The sequence below is a fragment of the Pezoporus occidentalis genome, unplaced genomic scaffold, assembly GCF_034315485.1.
Source record: "Pezoporus occidentalis ecotype Australia unplaced genomic scaffold, CSIRO_AGI_Poc_V1 ctg187, whole genome shotgun sequence".
NCBI lineage: Eukaryota > Metazoa > Chordata > Aves > Psittaciformes > Psittacidae > Pezoporus > Pezoporus occidentalis.
In genome coordinates, this window is record NW_026913715.1 from 1,335,337 (window position 1) to 1,353,680 (window position 18,344).

The 18,344-nt window shown below is 54.5% G+C and overlaps 1 protein-coding gene across 7 annotated transcripts in view; it reads right to left on the reverse strand.

Moving 5' to 3' along the window:
• Positions 1 to 18,344, reverse strand: part of RGS3 (regulator of G protein signaling 3) — a 75,174-nt gene that overhangs the window by 50,087 nt on the left and 6,743 nt on the right. For 3 of the 7 annotated variants that reach the window (XM_062616003.1, XM_062616004.1, XM_062616002.1), the window contains 11 exons: positions 14,506 to 14,556; positions 13,873 to 13,931; positions 13,153 to 13,247; positions 12,262 to 12,330; positions 11,435 to 11,495; positions 9,653 to 9,743; positions 8,967 to 9,034; positions 5,065 to 5,146; positions 4,410 to 4,515; positions 3,770 to 4,109; positions 3,287 to 3,326 (listed from right to left, as the gene is read on the reverse strand). In XM_062616003.1, the coding sequence (XP_062471987.1) occupies positions 3,287 to 3,326; positions 3,770 to 4,109; positions 4,410 to 4,515; positions 5,065 to 5,146; positions 8,967 to 9,034; positions 9,653 to 9,743; positions 11,435 to 11,495; positions 12,262 to 12,330; positions 13,153 to 13,247; positions 13,873 to 13,931; positions 14,506 to 14,556 (1,062 nt within the window). Of the gene's footprint in view, positions 1 to 2,032; positions 2,314 to 3,286; positions 3,327 to 3,769; positions 4,110 to 4,409; positions 4,516 to 5,064; positions 5,147 to 7,278; positions 7,658 to 8,966; positions 9,035 to 9,652; positions 9,744 to 11,434; positions 11,496 to 12,261; positions 12,331 to 13,152; positions 13,248 to 13,872; positions 13,932 to 14,505; positions 14,557 to 18,344 lie in introns of those variants that run through there. The other 4 variants (XM_062616005.1, XM_062616007.1, XM_062616006.1 and 1 more) reach the window with 4 other exon arrangements.

Sequence of the window (18,344 nt, forward strand, 5' to 3'; positions counted from 1 at the left end):
TTATCAACAGTTATTATTGCTCCCTGCACTCTCCCCCCTGTGAGGGGGAGTCCTTCCTTCCCTGATACATAGGATTTCTAAGCTCTTTTCTCCCACCCCAGAGGAATGCCTTTGGATACACCCAGCAAGCTCCCACCAGCATTTTCTCTCATGAGTGAACAGATGGGATGTGGGGTGCTCTGGAGATGCTTTACCTGGATAGAAACGACCATTTTCTCAGCACCAGGGTTGAGGTGGGAGCATCTCAGACCGCTGGGAGCCAGTCCTAGAACTCGCAGGCAACAACCCCAACAGGAACTGACTGTCTCTGACCCAAAATTCATGCCTCCATCAAAAGAAATCCCGTTGAAAAATCCAAGTATATTTCATCCCTGCCTCCTGAGGCTGAACCAAGTGAGCTTGGGTCCAGCAGGCAGACCTGTCCACTTGGATTTGAAGATACCAGCTAAGGAGCTGGAGCACTGGCCCATTCTCCCCTCCGCTATGTCTCAGGAACATAGAATCATAGAATCATCCCAGCTTGGTTTGTGTTGGAAGGGACCTTAAAGCTCATGACCTCATAGCAGCCTTTCAGTATCTGAAGGGGGCCTATAGGGATGCTGGGGAGGGACTCTTCATTAGGGACTGTAGTGATAGGACAAGGGGTAATGGGTTAAAAAAACAGGGGAAGTTTACATTGGATATAAGGAAGTTCTTTCCTGTTAGGGTGGTGGGGCACTGGAATGGGTTGCCCAGGGAGGTTGTGAATGCTCCATCCCTGGCACTGCTCAAGACCAGATTGGACAAGGCCTTGGGTGATATGATTTAGTGTGAGGTGTCCCTACCCATGGCAGGGGGGTTGGATCTTGATGATCTTAAGGTCCTTTCCAACCCTAACTATTCTGTGATTCTATGATTCTCCTCCAGCTCCACTCCCTGCCATGGGCAGGGACACCTTCCACTAGAGCAGCTTGCTCCAAGCCCCTGTGTCCAACCTGGCCTTGAACACTGCCAGGGATGGGGCAGCCACAGCTTCTCTGGGCACCCTGTGCCAGCGCCTCAGCACCCTCACAGGGAAGAGCTTCTGCCTAAGAGCTCATCTCAGTCTCCCCTCGGGCAGGTTAAAGCCATTCCCCTTGGCCTGTCCCTACAGGCCCTTGTCCCAAAGCCCCTCTCCAGCTTTCTTGCAGCCCCTTCAGGCACTGGAGCTGCTCTCAGGTCTCCCCTTCAGGAGCCTTCTCTTCTCCAGGCTGCCCCAGCCCAGCTCTCTCAGCCTGGCTCCAGAGCAGAGCTGCTCCAGCCCTCGCAGCATCTCCATGGCCTCCTCTGGCCTCGCTCCAACAGCTCCACGTCCCTCTTGTGCTGCTGCCCCAGAGCTGGATCAGGGCTGCAGGGGGGGTCTCCCCAGAGCGCAGCAGAGGGGCAGGATCCCCTCCGTGAGCTGCTGCTCACACTCTGGGGGTGCAACCCAGCAAACCATCCTGCAGCCCCTGCTAGAGGGGTGCCCAGCAGAGACCCCTGAGCCCTACATCCCTCCCCAGCCCCCCAGCCCCGGGGGGCTCTGCTCCCAGCACAGCAGCTTTCTGCACAGTAGCTCCTGCCTCTGCACTGAGCGGATACCCACAACCTTCCCAGGCAGAAACGAGCCAAAACACTTCTGACCATGGCTCAGAGCAGATAGGGTCTCGTCCAAAGCAAATAAACGAACCTACCCAACATTACATATTCCATTAAGTATTAGGAAATAGCACATTTACTTTCAGATAAGCACCAGCAGAGCCAGCCCGTGCTCTGCTGGCAACACAAACCTGCTGTTTACCACTTGCTTTGAGAGCCTGCCTTGGCAGTGGTGCGGCCCTGGTGACCTAAAAGGTTGTTTCCACCTCTAAGTGCAACAACCCTGACATTTTCTTTTCCCTTTGTCCTGGTTGCTCTGGCAGGTGAAATCAAAGCATGAAAGAGCTCAACCCAGGACAGATACAATCTGGCTGGGAATGTAGGATCTGCTTTTCCTCTTAGCCCCAAATCACCTCATTTTATCAGAGGAATTCACCTGCAGAAGTCCTGCTTTCTGCACACTGGCAGACACAGATCCAGCCTGCCCCAAGTGCCAGCTCCTGTCACTGTGGGACTGGTGGCCAGCTCTTAATCACTGCTCAGGGTAACTAATGCATCCCGCCCTCTGAAGACTTAACATTAAATACACTGAAAGCCATCACTAAAATGTGTTATGGGAAGAAGCAGAGTCTCACAAATTCCACCCTGCTGTAAGAACAAGTCCCCATGGTCCAGCTCATCTTCACAGCATCCACAAAGAGCAGAAGGGAGCTGCAATTATCCACAGTACGGAACATCCCCTGAGCTGAGCTATGGGAATACTTCTGGCTGCAGAGCTCCAAGGCTTGCAGCACCCAAGGTACAGGGAGCTTGGACCCACCCTGCTCCCTCCTACTGCCCAACATCCCCAACATGCCTTTGCCAGCCCCACACTTTGCCTTCAGTGAACATTGTCCCACCTTTACAGGCAGTACAGAGTTTTGTAGCTGAGGTAAAGACACCCCTGAAAGATCAAGCCTGGGAACTCAGCTCTTTTGCAGCTCTTCCTAAGGGCATCCCAACACACCAGGGTGCAAGCACAGCCTCCCAGGCTCCCAGCTTTGAGCAGGAAACAAGTGGTTCTGCATGGAGCAGGATTCCTGCAGTCCCCAGCCCTGCCACACGCCTCATCCCACAAGCCCAGCCATACCTGGTTCTCCAGTAAGACCCAGCAAACCTGTTGCAGAAAATGAGTTTGTTTCAAAGGGGTTTCAAGAAGAGCTGAGCCAGAGCCTGCAGAGACCTGCAGCAGCCAGGAAATGAGCATTCCCCAAACCTGGCACATCAGCCTGCACTATTGTTTGTACAAATCTGAGTCATGGCCACCCTCACTGCCTTAGCAATAAAGTGAACATCAAAGCAGAGGCCACAGTATTGGCACCCCCAGCAAGGCAACATGCATGAGAAGGGAAACACAGCATGAATGGGCCCAGGGACCCATCTGGGGAACAGCCACAACAGCAACACTGAACACTGTCACACTTCATTGCTTCCATCATACCCCTGATGGAGAAACCTTCACACCACGCACAAGGCTGTGACATTGTGCTCACCTCTGGGTCTGGGGTAGGGCTCTTGCTTTTATCTCTAACCCAGAGTGGGAAGATGATCCTACCCAAAAGCCCCAGGCAAGGCTTCAGTAGCACTAGAAAGACCACGTTTAGCTCTGCTGGGTGCTCTAAGCAGTGTTTTCAACACATCAGGAACTTACCCACAGTCTCATTGTTCTCTTGATAGACAGGTCTCAGCAGCTGTAAGACACAACCCAAGGACAGTCACCTGAAGTAGGCTTGAGGTAGACTTGACAACAACCAATTGCAAATGCTAGCATGACAAACCCAGCAAAGCCAAAACTCTCCAGAGAGGTGAAAATCACGTTTGCCCTGTTGCCAGCAGAACAGGAGAACACTGACTTGCACTGTGGTCTATGCAGTGGAAACACTTCCCATATCCTCACCCCTTGAGTGAGCCCTGAGAGGAGGCTGCAGATCATTCGCCATTCTGCAGTCGTGGTGTAAGTGGTTTAGGAATACAGTGAAAGCTCCACCAAGGGACACAGGTCTGGCTTGTAAAAATGACATGTGCTCTAGAAACAGAGACGATGCTCAGTAGGACTAAAGCAAGAGAGGATGCAGCAAGCACAGCCAACAGCCACATGCACTAACTTGAGCACGGGGCTGGAGAGCAGCCCTACCTGGCTCCCGGGGTTCACAGGGGCTAAGATGATGTAGTTCTGGTCTGCAGCAGAGGGCACCCGGGACAGGGCTGGCAGGGTGCTCTGGCCCCGCTTGCCGAGCTCCGTGTACCTCTCCCAGCTGTTCAGCACCAGCCCATCGCTCCCGTCGTACAGGACGTGGCAGCTCCGGCGCTGCTCAGGCCGCAGGGGCACAGTGCTGTTCTTCTCCCGCTTGTTGGGTGGTGACTGGAGGTCGTAGGCAGACTTGCAGGATGATCTGCGGATCATGCCCTCATGTCCCGACCTCACCTGGGGCACCAGCCGCCACACCAGCAGGATGATCTCAGTGGGACAGTTCCTGGAAGGGATGGCAAGGGACAAGTCAGGGATGGAGCCGTAGGGAGCAAGGCCTCTGCATCACTCAACCATGAGTCCTGCAGTCCTTCCTCCCTCTAATGCCTCTGCCCCCTCTTCCACCCTTCCCAGCCCCTGCACCCTTTCCTCTAGTCCAAAGAATCCTTTCCTAGTCTCCTGCATCCTTCCAAGCTCCTTCCCACTCAAAGCTCCTGCTGCCTGCCCTGGAGCTCTGAGTGGCAGGGCACTGCTCTCAAACCACCTCTCCCACAGCCCTGCAGTGATGGTTTGGGGGAATACTCACCGGATTTCATGTGCCAGCTCTACACACTTCCAGTGCTCCACAGGCTGCTCATTCAGCTGCAGCACCGTGTCAAGTTGCTGCAGACCTGCCTTTTCTGCTGGGCCACCTACAGAGAAGAGAAAAATGCCAGTCGCCCACTGCTTCCTTAAACACCCACATGTGAAGTGGGGTCAGCCAGCCTGGAGCTTCACCTTCCAATGTGCAAACACACTCAGTGCCTGGGACAAAGTCATAAATGCTCTCTCAGAGCTATTGCATGAACTTCCCGTGTTTCCTGGTGTGCAGTTGGAGCACCAGGGCACAACAGAGACACCAAGTGCATCCTGCGGATCCACACCAAAGGGAGGCTCCCACGACCCTACTCCTCTCTGTGCACCCACACACAGACACTTTCCATAGGTTTCCAAACCAGCCACTTGTCAGGTTGGAGAGGGACCAAACTCTCTGCAAATGACTGCAAACACTGCCAAAATAGTGACCCAGCACTAACTCAGTGGCCTCTCAGAGGCACTAGAGAATTCACAAAGTGAAGTTTCTTGGGGGTAACTGGGATCCTGCAAGGCACTGGAGCTTCTGAATCAGCACGCTCTGGGAAGTAAAACAGCAGCAGAGTCACCCTTCACATCAAGAGGCACAAAGTGACCTGCTCTCTTACCCGAGTCCACTGCCTGCACGCGGACAGGGGAGTCACAGCAGATGGTGAAGCCAAACCCATCGCTCCCTCGAGGGATCGTGATCTGAAAGAGACACCGGAGTCACCGTTAGGTAGGAAACAGCCACTGTGTGCAGCCAGCAGCACCCTCCTCACCCGCACCCTGCCCGAGGGGCTGCCACAGGGACCACATCATCCTGTGAGCCCCACAGACAGCGAGTCTACACTGCTGCACCCAACAGGGTGGGAAGGGTGGTAAAAGCAATGCAAAACCTAGCTGAGCAACATAATGCTGCACAATACATGGCAACTGAGCATACACAAGTCTCTGCTCCAGACTCCTGCAAGGCTAAGGAAAGGTCTGACAAGCCATTAGGAAGCGGAACCTGGCAGCCTGGCTCTGACGCTGGTTTCCAACACGGCTTCTCTACACAAGACACTTCAACATTTCATTTCCAGAAATAGCAGCACTCCTCTGCCCTGCAGATGGGCACCGGCGTCCGTGCTGGAGCAGGCTCTGTGCACAGCACCGCATGGGCTGTGGATGTTTTCTCTCACTGAGCCTGGAGAGGATGGATGCTGTTGATTTCAGTTCACTTCTCCTCCTGATTCAAGAGCCATTGAGCTTATTACTACAATGATATTTATTTTGTGATGCTGGCTCCCAGCAGCAGCTCAGCAGGACAGTTCCTGTAAATACCTGATTATCCCCCAAGACATTTGTCAGGAGCCTTGTTTTACCGACAGGGAAAAGAAAACTCCAACATCTGACCTCTATTATTTTGAGAACAGCCTGAGAGATGAACTCAGAAGAAGCTGCCAAGGAGGAAACTGGCTCCTCACTCCTTTACCACAGGAGGGCAAATGGAAGGAGCTTCCATTTCCCCGCACCTCGTCCCTGCTTGATTGCTCAGCAGAAAGCCAGGCTTCAAAAGATAAAAGTCTTTCCCTGGCAGGATGTAAAATGGGTCCAGTCTCACCACACTGTTACTCTCTGGAGTTTGCTGGATTCTCAAACAGGGAGGAGGCTGCTTGCGGCTCTGCACCTTCAAACCAACTTCATGTTCCAGACACAAGGCACAGGGATGCGAGTTCTGTTACCGCCTCAGGAGCCAGCTCAGCATCTCTCCACCATGGAGACTCCACAGGCACTTCCCAGCCCGAAGCTTCCCCACAACAAGAGGGCTCCCGCTCCTTCTCCCTGAGCTGCTGCCTCTTGTCCACCACCAGTGGACACTTCCCTGTGCCACTAAATAGGAGCTCCTCACTGCTGATGGTTCCCTCTCCTCAGGTGGAGAGAGACTCCAGCACCACAGGGGTCTCTGTAGCCATAACTTTGTCACTAAATGCAGAACAAATTGCCAAAATAGAGAACTGAAGAGGTTTACGACACAAATCACAGTCCCTTGGCATTAATACAAAGCAGAGCAGCCTTTCAGCATCAGATGGTCACTACAGCCCCAACAAGAAGTGGGCATTTTTAGTGCAGCTAGTTCTTTGTGCAGTGCCCACACAGCAGCTTTAGCATGGCATGAAAGATCAGCACAGGAGTGCACAGAAAAGCTGACCATCAGCGAGGAGCACCGGTCCAGACCATGGAGGAAAAACTGTGTTCAAAAGTGCAGGAGACTGGGACCTGTGCAAGCAAAACCAGCACCAGGCATTGCCCACTGTGCAGGTCTAGAACAGCTTCCACCAGCATTCACAGCAATCTGCTCCTCCTAAAGCAAGTCCAGCTTCAAGCAACACTCAATTCCCAAATACATCCACATTAAGACAAGTTTGAAGAGCTGTAGTAGCAGCCTGGCAGAGACCTGGCTGCAGCGGTGTCTTGCCTTGCCTCTATGACTGGTGAACTGAGACAACACCTCGCAGCTCAACGCTTCCACCATCAGAATCATAGAGTAGGTTAGGGTTGGAAAGGACCTTAAGATCATCTAGGTCCAATCCCCCGTTACCCTCACATTACACAGTAAATGCTCCCCTTCTGTCCCCATTTACACACTGCAGCATCAGCAGAGACACCTACCTGAGGATGCTTTCCATGTATTCCTGATAATATAACTTAGAAACTATAACAACAGCAAACCAACACCCTGGAATCAGCACACGCAGCCCAGGAATAGCAAGAAAGCCCACAGACACTCCTAAACTTAGCCAAGCCTTGCACACACACTCATGCTGGCGCAGGGATTTCTTCCCATGGGAGACACAGACCTGCCTGTATCTCCGCTCTGAGCACACCTTGCAGAGTCCATTGAAGCGGTTCATGGCTGGAAACACTCAACTCGCCGTTAGCCCATGAAAATCCAGTCCCCTGGAGCAGGCGTGATCCCGAGCTCCTCGTATCGCACGAGTGTGGAACAAACCACAGTCAAACTGGCATGACCGCCCATGGGAACCCAGCTCCAGAGAAGAATGGCAGGAAGCCACCTTTCACCTCCCCAGCCCCTGTCTGTGCTGTATGCCGCTTGACGATAAGCCAGAGGGCTTCCTGAAAACCCTAACTGACAAGGAAGAGAGAGAGTTTTATATTAAGATTCCTGTCAACTATTGAGTATTCCCTAGTCCCTGCTCTGTTGATGGGGCTTTTGTTCCCGCGGCATTCTTCAGCCCCACGGAGCACTTTGTTATTGCAACGCTCTCACAAACACTTGGAGGATGTTAGAGCAGCGTTTCACAGGCTCTGTGAGCTTTGCTGCACTAAAGAGGAGCTGTGCTTGTTACAGGCGTCAGGATAAGAGAAGGTTTAAAGGGGAAAAGCAAAAGCAGAGTTTGTTTTGAAAGCACAGACCCAGAGGACAGGCACATCCTGATGCTTTGTGCTCACAGTCACGGAGGGGGAAGCGGAGAGGTCAGTGGACTCGCACCCATGGTGTAATACTGGAGTTGAAGATGAGCTCTTCACACAGGCAGCAGCAGGGCACAAAGCAGGACTTGGTGAGTCTGCACTGCACAGCCCCAACTGCCAGCGCTGCAGCACAGCCCCGTGGAGGTGGGTTTGCAGTGGAGAAGAAAGCACCTTTCCCACTCAGGCATGGGGATGGAAATGAGAGGAAAGGCTCAAGGGAAAGCAGACCCCGGGCTCCCTTGGCTGGCAGGGCCAGGGGCTGGGGAGGGAGCACAAGGAGGCCCAGCACTCCCAGGGGACGCTGCCCGGGGCTGCTCCGGGCGCATTGTCCCAGCGGCCGCACCGCCAGGCTGGAGCTGGATGGGATCATTCTTCCGTCCCAGCCACCATCTCCCAAGCCGTGGCGCTGCCGGGGAGGAAGGGAGGAGAGGGGCGCTGGCTTTGTTTGTCTTGCTCAATCCTACGCTTTAAAGCAAGTAACTGAAAATGCAGCTGAGGGAAGCAGCAAAGCGGAATTCGGCACAGATAAATCACGGGGCCGGCGGAGCCCGGTTTCCGATGCGAGCCGTGTGTTTGTGTTCCCATTTCCCATCCTTGCCTTCCTATAAATCACCGAGGCTTCACCATGGGCCTTTCCCTTCCCAGAGCAAGCAGCCCTGATAGGAGAAGAGGAGCAGATACACCCGTCCAGGGAGACAGGGAGCCGGCCAGAGACTGATGCTGTGTGACAGGCAGTCAGCCAGCCCTGTCCCCACTGCTCCCAGTTCCCATCGCTCCCAGTCAATGGCTGCTGCTTTGTCTTTGTGGCAACAGACTGAAAGTACAGGAGGGCCCTGTATGGGAATGGGGATACTATCCACATCACCCACTTCCACCTCAACTGGGATAACTAACTCCCTATAAAAGCCAGTGCCTACAGAGAGACTCCCACAGCTCCCACCTCAGCATCACCCTCACTAATGCTCTGGCCGTTGGCTCATTTGCCACCCATCCATGCAGGCTTTGCTGCCAGCAAGCTCCCTACCCCACGTCTTCACAGCCCTGTCATACCTACCTTCAGCTGCTTCATGGTCACATCATCCTGGCTTTCCTGTGCCGCACTCTGACTTTCCAGCATGGGCTCTTAAAAAAAAAATCAGGGAAAGGCCATTTAATCCCAACAGCACACACCTGACAATTCCACACTGCATCTACACACTGTACAAGATCTTTACATGTCATGGGCACATCTCCAGGCTGGGGCAGCCCTGCATGGCAGCAGCTGTGGTGTAGCTGTACATGTAGGATAGGCACTGCTGTCTCTGCTCTGTGCCAGCCTAGCCTCCTCCACATACCCTGGCAGCACAGCAAGACCAGGGCAGGAGAACAAGCTCCCCACTATCCTGCACAGACCCCAGAAGACAAACAGAGTCTGGCCATGGGACTCAGCCCCACGTCTGAGAGGCAGGATCAGCACGATAGAAGGCCAAGCAAGGAGAAAAGTGGCTGCAGTGTTGGGGTCCCCATAGAGCCCCAGATAGCCCAGTGAGCAGAAGCAATGGCTGAAGGGGAAAGCTCAGTGCCTGTGCAGAGCCTGCTGAGCCAGCCAGGTTCTGAACCAGCCAGTCTTTTGTGGACCCAGAGCCCACTGAGCCTCACAGGGCTGCCCATGGGGCTGGGGGCTGCTCCACGCCATGAGGATTTTGTCCTCTTCCAAACCATGCCAGAACTCCGTGGAACATCCAAGCTGGGGGAACGCACCTCTGCTCTGCCTCAGCCGTCGCATGGCCACCTTCAGGTGCTTGGTCCTGCCCAGGTCCTCCCCAAGGAGATAGTACCAGCCACTGATCTCCTGGGGGGAGGAAAGAAGCTGTTGATGAAAGGGCAGATACTCACCCCTATTCTTTTCTCACCTTGGAGAAGAGGAGGCTACAGGGAGACCTTGTAACAGTCTTCTGATACCTAAAGGGGCTACAAGAAACCCGGAGAGGGGCTTGGGACAAGGGCCTGTAGGGACAGGCCAAGGGGAATGGCTTTAACCTGCCAGAGGGGAGATTGAGATGAGCAGAAGCTCTCCCCTGTGAGGGTGCTGAGGCGCTGGCACAGGGTGCCCAGAGAAGCTGTGGCTGCCCCATCCCTGGCAGTGTTCAAGGCCAGGTTGGACACAGGGGCTTGGAGCAAGCTGCTCTAGTGGAAGGTGTCCCTGCCCGTGGCAGGGGTTGGAGCTGGAGGAGCTCTAAGGTCCCTGCCAACACAAACCAGGCTGGGATACTGTGATGATTCTATGAAACTGAGGAAAGGGGAGGTATCCAGCAGCATTATGCAGCACCCAGGAGTCAGGGCCAGCTCATCTCAGCCCCTGCTGAGGTCCCAGGAGGACCACATGCCCCAGCATCCTCCTCCCACCAGTGAGAGCAGGGTGCTGTGCACGGGTGCTATGCACACAAACACTCTGTCCTCTCTGCACACTGTGACACTGTGAAACTCCCTGCCACAATCTGAGGAGGAAGGGACATTTCTGGGGAGGTCAAATATGACCAGAGGCCCCTCCATAGGAGAGCTGCAGTTCAGAGCCTTATCTTCACTGTTATAAGAAAGCTGCATCTCACTAATCCAACGTTCAGAGGAGGCCATGCTCAAGCTGCCTCTTACCCTTTTCTCAGGTCATTGCCACAAATTGCTTCCTTTTAACCTCTTGCTAGGGAGTGAATTTCCACACTTCAGGGGATGTATTAACAGCTGCACAAACCCCTTCTGGCTGCCGAGAACTCTGATGTACAGAGGACATGAGCAGGGATGAAATCTCTGCCCACTGGCAGCAGGATGATACATTTCCGTGTCTGAGTGGATCAGCAGAGTCATTCCCAGCAGCAGCCCCGCAGGGCTCTCCACGAGAGCAAAGCCAGCTGATGTGAAAGCTGTATTACCAAGCAGCAGCCAGGCTGGGGCAGCAGCACTGTGACTAAACCCGCAGCAGGGGGGACATGCATCCTGGCATGGAGATACCCTGGCAGCACCACTGCCTCCAGGAACAGCCCAAGACCTCTGCATCTGCCCCCTGCCCACCACCACTGCCTCCACTGGTGAAGCCTTGGCTGCTGAGTGCAGGGAATCGGGCAAATCCTCCTCAGAGGAGCATGTCCCCACCACTGCACCCACTTGGCCACTGCTCAGGACATGTCAGATGTGACATGTGCCAGACTGAGCAAGGCTGACCTCATCTCGTCCCCCCAGCAGGCAGCACTCACTGGGGCCACCTCTCTGCACCCCCAATTGCTGCTACTCTGTGTGTCCCTACAGGTGGAAGTGACAGTCCCTGCCCTAGGATCCCTCCTTTCACAGCCCCCCTGCCCCTGCCTCCCACAGTCACACCAACGTCAGGCTCACAGTGGCACAACCTGGGAATGGGACCAGGGAACTCAGTGGGCACCCTTTTGTCTGAAGTGGGACCAGCCTGCTCCTGCCCCAAGGATGCTCCACATCCACCCACCAACCTGAGAGTCAGACCCCACACCCACACGCTGCTCTCTGGCACTGGGGTACCTTGTCCATGGTCAGGAGGGACTTCACACCAAAGCTCATGCAGCCGATGAGTTCACTCTGTCTGCAGGAGAGGCACAGACCATCAGCACTTGTGAGAACTCCCCAGGCACCAGATCCCCACGAGCATCCCTTTGCAGGGAGCCCACATCCATCTCAAACTGCCCAGTCCAGGAGCCAGGCAGTGACTGGGATGTGCCTCCCTTGCCATGCTTTTAGCAAGCACAGTGTAGCCACATGGCTGAGCTGCAGCAGGAGCTGGGCTCAATATCCTGGTCCCCCCCAGCCTACCCAATGCTGGCAGGAGCTTGGCTGAGGAGGCAGATGCCACTTGCCTCAGCAGGCAGCATAGCCTGCAAAGTGCCAGACCCTTTGCTGCTGGGCTCTCCTCCTCACTGCATTGCCCTCAGAGGTAGGGAAGGTCCCTAGCACACAACCAGGCTCCAACCAGCTTGGCTTTAGCCAGCAGTGTAGGCACAAATGGCTGCAGGAGTTCTAATCACTGGTGCAGCTGATGGCTACCACACAGCAGCAAAGCCAAAAGAGCACAACAGGGGCAGGGTTTCCTCTCCATCAGCCTGGAGTGTTGAGGTGCTCACCAGCACAGGCTGCCCATGAGGACGACCCTGGCTGGGTGTCCCACCAGCAGGTCCCAGCCCCACTGCTCATGCCCCTGCCACACCAGCCTGTAGCCTTCATGTGGGCAGCCCTGATGTCAGGGCCAGCCCTTGAGGCCCATGGCACTGGAGGAGCTCACAGGGGGGGTGGGCAGGTTCACTGCCATGCCAGCCCCATTTGAAAGGTTTTGTGGCAGGCTGGCAGCCCCTTACCTGGAGTTTCTCTCTCTGTTCCAGACTGTGACAAGGAGACGTTTCTGCTCATCCTCCTCTTGCACTGGGCTGTAACAAGCAAAGGGGACAGCCCATGAGCTGATGACACCGCATGATCTTCCCCTCGCAGCCAGGGACCCCTCACGCTCCTCAGAGCCAGATCTTCTCCATTCCCTGCACTCCCATTGCAACATCACCCCAAACGTCAACCTCCTCAAACAAGCCACTGTTCCACCAATTGTCTCATTCCTGACAGCCAACTGCAAAGGGATGTGACCCCTCCTGGGCAGACGCTGGGGACACCCTTCAGGTTGTTTAAGAGGAAAAACAATGTTGCAGACAGACACACATCCAACACCAAAGGGTAAATGCAAGGAACAAGCCACAGTTCATGATGCTGCGGGGTGACAGAGGTCTGACAAAGACTGGTTACTGAGCAAAGCCAAGCTCTATCAAAACAGCTCCATCCCCATGCAGACATGCTGTAGCTATAGGAAATCCTTTTACCTTCCTCATTCATCCCAATGCCCATGCTACTGCAGGTGCAAGGTGTAGGAAATGGAGTGTGCTTGCCCAACTCCTGCCCAGCAAGAGAGTCCAAGCGTGCAGAGCACTGCTGCCATGCTGTGCTGACAGCTCTGTGAGCCTTCATCAAGCTCTGCCCAAAAGTTCAAGGCATTTCAACTATAAAAACCCAGCAGAATAATGTCTGTCACTCCTCATCTCAGCAGCAGATCTGCTCATGCATGATGCATATTTGTTATGGATCATAATGCACGACAAACATAGGGTTTAGCTTCAAGAGGGTGCCCCAGGACAACAGCCACGTGCCCCCCCCACGTGGACACAGTAATGGATGGACCAGAGCTGCCTCTGCCCTCTCATACTCACAAGAGAAAGTGCTCATGGAAGACGGGGTTCTTGCTGTCTGGCACAGTCTTTGTCTTCTGCCTGCTCCTCCAGTCAGCATCTGGCACTATGGACATCTTTAGGGAGGGAAACAATCAGTGTGTCAGTGCTCCTAAAGCCAGCCCTGGCACAGCACAGCCACTGCCATGGGCGGCTGAGCCTCACAACTCCAGCTGAGCTTGTGCTAACAGTGGATTAGATCACTCTATGGGGTCCAGCACTTGCATTACAGAACTCCTCGGGGCAGCGGAGGGCAGGAAAAGAGCAGAAGAATCAAGTGCACACGAGTGATGCTGGCTGGTCTCTGACTTGCAGCCCCCTTGCAGGGGAGATGCTTCCTGCGCTGTGCACAGCCCTGGGGCAGCCTGCCAAGGGGACCTCCAGGAGAACCCAGAGCCACCCTATGCTGGCCACACTCCTATCGCCACCAGTGGGATGCTCCTACAATGACTGACACAGCCCTCAGCAGGGTCCTGTCCTCTGCTTTTCTGGCTCCATGCTGACACCGTGCCAACAAAAGCCATGAGCCCTGCAGCACTGGGCAAGGGACCAGCCACCTCCCTGCATGCTGTGGGTGCTTGGCCAGAGCAGGAGAGAGTGGGAAAGGGAAGGGACAGGCAGGCCAGAGCACACGTGGAGAAGCCAACCACAAAATCCCAAGAAAGCATGAAGCTTGCAGAGCAAAGCCTGAGCAGAACCCACCTTCACGTAGGAGTCGCATGGCCGGTGCTCCTTTCCCATCAGACCTTTTGCTTCCATGACTGGAAAGGAAACAGAATGGTCATGGCCCAAAGCAGCAGCGAAGCACGATGGGGTGCTCCCTTCATGCGGGGCTGAACCCAGCTCCTACCCCCCCAGGATGCTGCACACACCTCCCCAGCAGCCTGCTCTCACTGGGCACCCACGGACACGTGAAGGACCTGGACCAGGGCAAATACTCTTGTAGAAGAAATACTGGTGGTGTTAAAAATGCACCATTTGGAGGTAATGGAATGAATTGGAAACCCTGGAAAATGGCTTTGGCCAATGTAAAAGACATTTTAGTGGAGATAAAGCATTTCAGATTTTCTTTTCCAAATGATACTTTTTTCTCTTGATGGAGTTAAAGAAAATTTATATGAGCAGATGCAAAACATACACAGAAATGGTCCCCAGAAATTTCAGGCTGGCCTCCAAATCAGAGAGCTCCCAGTCCTGCCACTCCACCACAGCTGTTCCCCACAGCCACCATGAAGCTCCAAAGAGCTGAAAGCAAGGGCATGGCAGTGCTGCCCCCATCACTAGCCCACCCTGGCTCTGGGGCCACCTTGCCATGTACCCCATGGAGGTACTCACTGTGCAGCACCAGGACACGGTTCTGCACCTCGACAGACAGCTTCAGCTGGCCTGGAGGAAAGGAGAGGAGAGGACAGTGATTTCTCAGCACACAGTAAACTGACGGCAGGAGACAAGAGCCCATGGCAGCAGGGATGCACCGGGATGAAAGAGTCACCATGGGGTGGATTAACCCTGGTTGAACAGAGGGGTGCAGATGCTCAAATCCTGCTCCCAGCCCAGATTCAGCTTCCCCTTTGCCGCTCCCCTGAGCTGCTGGTGGGCAAGAGGCTGCCGACCCTGCAGAAGGTGACGATGGGCCAAGCTGCAGACAGCCTGGACAAAGGACAAGGACAAACAGTGCCTTTGGTGGCAGGAGCACACCAGCACAGGGTCTGCCGGGGCAGCCTGCGCCATGGCACTAACCTGGTTTTGTCCATCCACTGCTGCAGGACCTGCTCCCTGCTTGCCCTGCTGCTTCCCTCATCTGTCCAGAATGGCTTTGGAAATGGCAAAGCCTTAAGAATTCCTTTTCGGGATTCACATCCAGCAACAGTTCCTTTCCACTGGCACTATGGAGCAGGAAGGACGCAGTGACAGCACAGCCCATGCAGCATCCACAACTGCTCACAGCAGAGCCAAGAATAAAGCCCAGCCTTTGCACAGCTCCAACTCCCACCTGCAGCTCCTACTGCCTGTTCAAATGCCCATGCCAGGACCCTGCGTTCCCACCTCTCATCATGAGCTGCAGTTTGTGCTTTTCCAGCACTGCCTGGACCTGTTTGCCAGCAACTGATTCCCAGCATTGAAAACCAGAGCAGTCATAGCCCTGTGCCAGCTCTGGGAGAGCCCCACGTGTAACCCCTGCTGAGCATGGGCATGGGCCCAGGGCAGCAGCTCTGCTCTGCCAGCTTCCCAACAGGAACACACCGGCCTTCCCATGCTCCAGCAACCCTGCATCAGCCCTAAACTTGATCCACAATGCTCACACTGCCACAAAGACTCGGCTGATGGCATTTGCCAGGGTCTGGGTGAGACTCCATGGCACAGAGGGCTCTGAATTCCCAAGAGGGTCCCTGGGAGCTGCCGCCTTGCAGCCTGGATGGGATGTGCAGATGTTAAGGGTGATGCAGGGTCTAGGAATCATAGGATCAACCAGGTTGGAAAACACCTTTAAGATCACCAAGTCCAACCTTTACCCCAGCACTGCCAAGGCCACCACAAAATCTGCATAATTGCTCTGAACCAACCCCAAACTAAATCATTCCCAATGCTCCTGGAGGATTAAAACATCGAAAGCATTGTTAGCACAACACTCCATTTAGCCCAAAGCAAAATACCCCTTTCACTTGTCCAGCTTACACAACACAACAAATATGGAAACATCATTTTGAGACATCTAAACAGCTTGCAAACTAAACCCCAGTTTGCAAAACACACACCCAAGGGCCTGCTGGGGGTTGGGGGGATAACTCCTGGGCTTGTTCAACCTGAAACAACCAAAAACCTCCTTTTTTACTCAGAAAAAAAACATTTAAAATCTCTCTCAGCTCACATTTGTGTCCATGTGTGGGCACATGTGGAAATGCACATCGTGCAGTTACATACGAGTGACAGCAGGGTGAGAAAGGACAAGCACCAGGCAGGGTAGGTCAAGAGAGCTCTATTGCAGCTAACACTGACGTACAGCAGTGAGAACACTGACCCCTGTTTCACTGCCACCCCAGCCTCCCGGACCATGACTGTAACCCCTCTGCTATCTCTGGATCTCTGGCTCTGTGGGAACCCTCTCACTGCTCCACTATTAGCATGGAACAACAGTTACAGCATGGGAGCAAAATGCCCCTGACCAACCAAGCATGATGAGGAGTCTGCCCAGGGTGAATGGGCCCCAGGGAGGAGAAAGGAAGCTTTTGTGCTGGTCCTTGAGGGCAGGAGGCTCTGAATCCAGCAACGGCCTGGGGAGGGGCTCAGCTCCTGGGGTAGCTCATGAGGCACAGTGTGGGATCAGGTCACACAAGACCACAGCCTCGTGTACCATGTGCAGGACCGCTGCTTCTGGTGTAGGGACAGGCCAAGGGGAATGGCTTTAACCTGCCAGAGGGGAGACTGAGATGAGCTCTTAGGCAGAAGCTCTTCCCTGTGAGGGTGCTGAGGCGCTGGCACAGGGTGCCCAGAGAAGCTGTGGCTGCCCCATCCCTGGCAGTGTTCAAGGCCAGGTTGGACACAGGGGCTTGGAGCAAGCTCCTCTAGTGGAAGGCGTCCCTGCCCGTGGCAGGGGTTGGAGCTGGAGGAGCTTTAAGGTCCCTTCCAACACAAACCAGGCTGGGATTGTATGACAGTGCCCATGACCCCTGTCTTGTGGGCTACACCAGCACCAAAGAGGTGGGAGAAAACAGGCAGTTTTGACTTCTCCATAGATTCTCCTAGCAGAAGGGATGTGGGAGGAACAGATGACATTTCTCTTAATGCATTTGATCCCAAATGTCTCCAAAGCACATGAAGGGACAAATCACACGGCCCAGAACACCCCAGCCAGCCCTTCTGCCCCAGAGAGGTCCCAGCCTGCTCATGCCAGGGAAGCACCCATCAGCTTTGTAAAAATTCCAGGGCTGGGATCAGAGCAGGAAGCTGCTGCTGGAAAGAGCCGGTCCCGCCTGAGCTGGCAGAAGGGATCTGCTGCACCGGTGCCTGCACTTGGACAAAGCAGTTGCATGCTCATGCACAGAGCAGTGACCTTCCTCCAGACCTGGCTGGGCAGCAACACAAATCAAATCAAAGCAAGCTCTTGGGCTGCATCTCCAGCTCACTCCAAGACCAGAGGCTCAGAGAAACATTATCCTCTAGGTTTATCCCTTTGGATACATCCCTAACACAAACTCAGGGAAACAGCTTCAGCAGAGAGGCCCTGGCACAGCCTGTCCAGGCCACCAGTGCTCAGTAAAGCTTCATATAAATGAAAATAGGTGCAGGAAAAGGCCAAAGGGAGACAGCAGAGCAGACAGCTTGCCTCACAACAGGCCCTACACACAGCTCCCTGGGCGCACACCCCATCGCAGAGAGAGGGTGCCCAGGCCACCATCCATCTGGGCCCCACAGGGCTGGGAGAGGCAATTCAAGCTGATGAACAAAGCTGGCACATGGAGAACAGGGGGAAACCAGCACAATATGAACAATCACAAGATAGTAATCAAGCATTCCCACCCACAAGAGAAGCTGGCGAGGCTCAGGGAAGGGACACATGAATGTTCTCCTTTGGGAGCAGCCCTGACAGGCAGGAAAAGCTGCTCCTGACGATCTGTAACAGAAAATTTGGGGATCTGCTCCTGAAATGCTTTTTTGGTTTATTATGGGGAAAAAAGCAGGTGTTGCCCTGGCTGGGACAGCCGAGAACCATCAGCGCAGACATAGGGGGATTCTTACCAGAGGAAAGCAGTGTCAGAGAACTGCTGGGGCTGGAGGTCCCCATGGGCACAAGGCAGAGCATCCCCAGACCACCATCTGCAGCCTCGAGCCCTGGCACTGGCTCTTTTGAAGGCCCCCTCTTTGGTCACGCACATGGAGAGGGCAGCGCTGGCCCTGTCCTGCTGCTGCTCTCCTGCTCCAGGTACACACCACCACATCTCTCTGGGATGGTCAGCCCATGAAGGGAACTACAGCTGCTGAGATGATGCTTGGCCTGGACTTGGTTACAGAGCCAAGAGGCACCATAAAACTCACATTATTTGGCATGAGTGAGTTCTACAGACAAAGACAGGAGGGTTTCAGCTCCCAGGCTAGGCTGTCCTCAGCAGATGGATGCTCCCAAGCCAAAAGGGGGAAGGAGCAGCATCCCTGGCTGCCCTGGGAAGGGACACCCA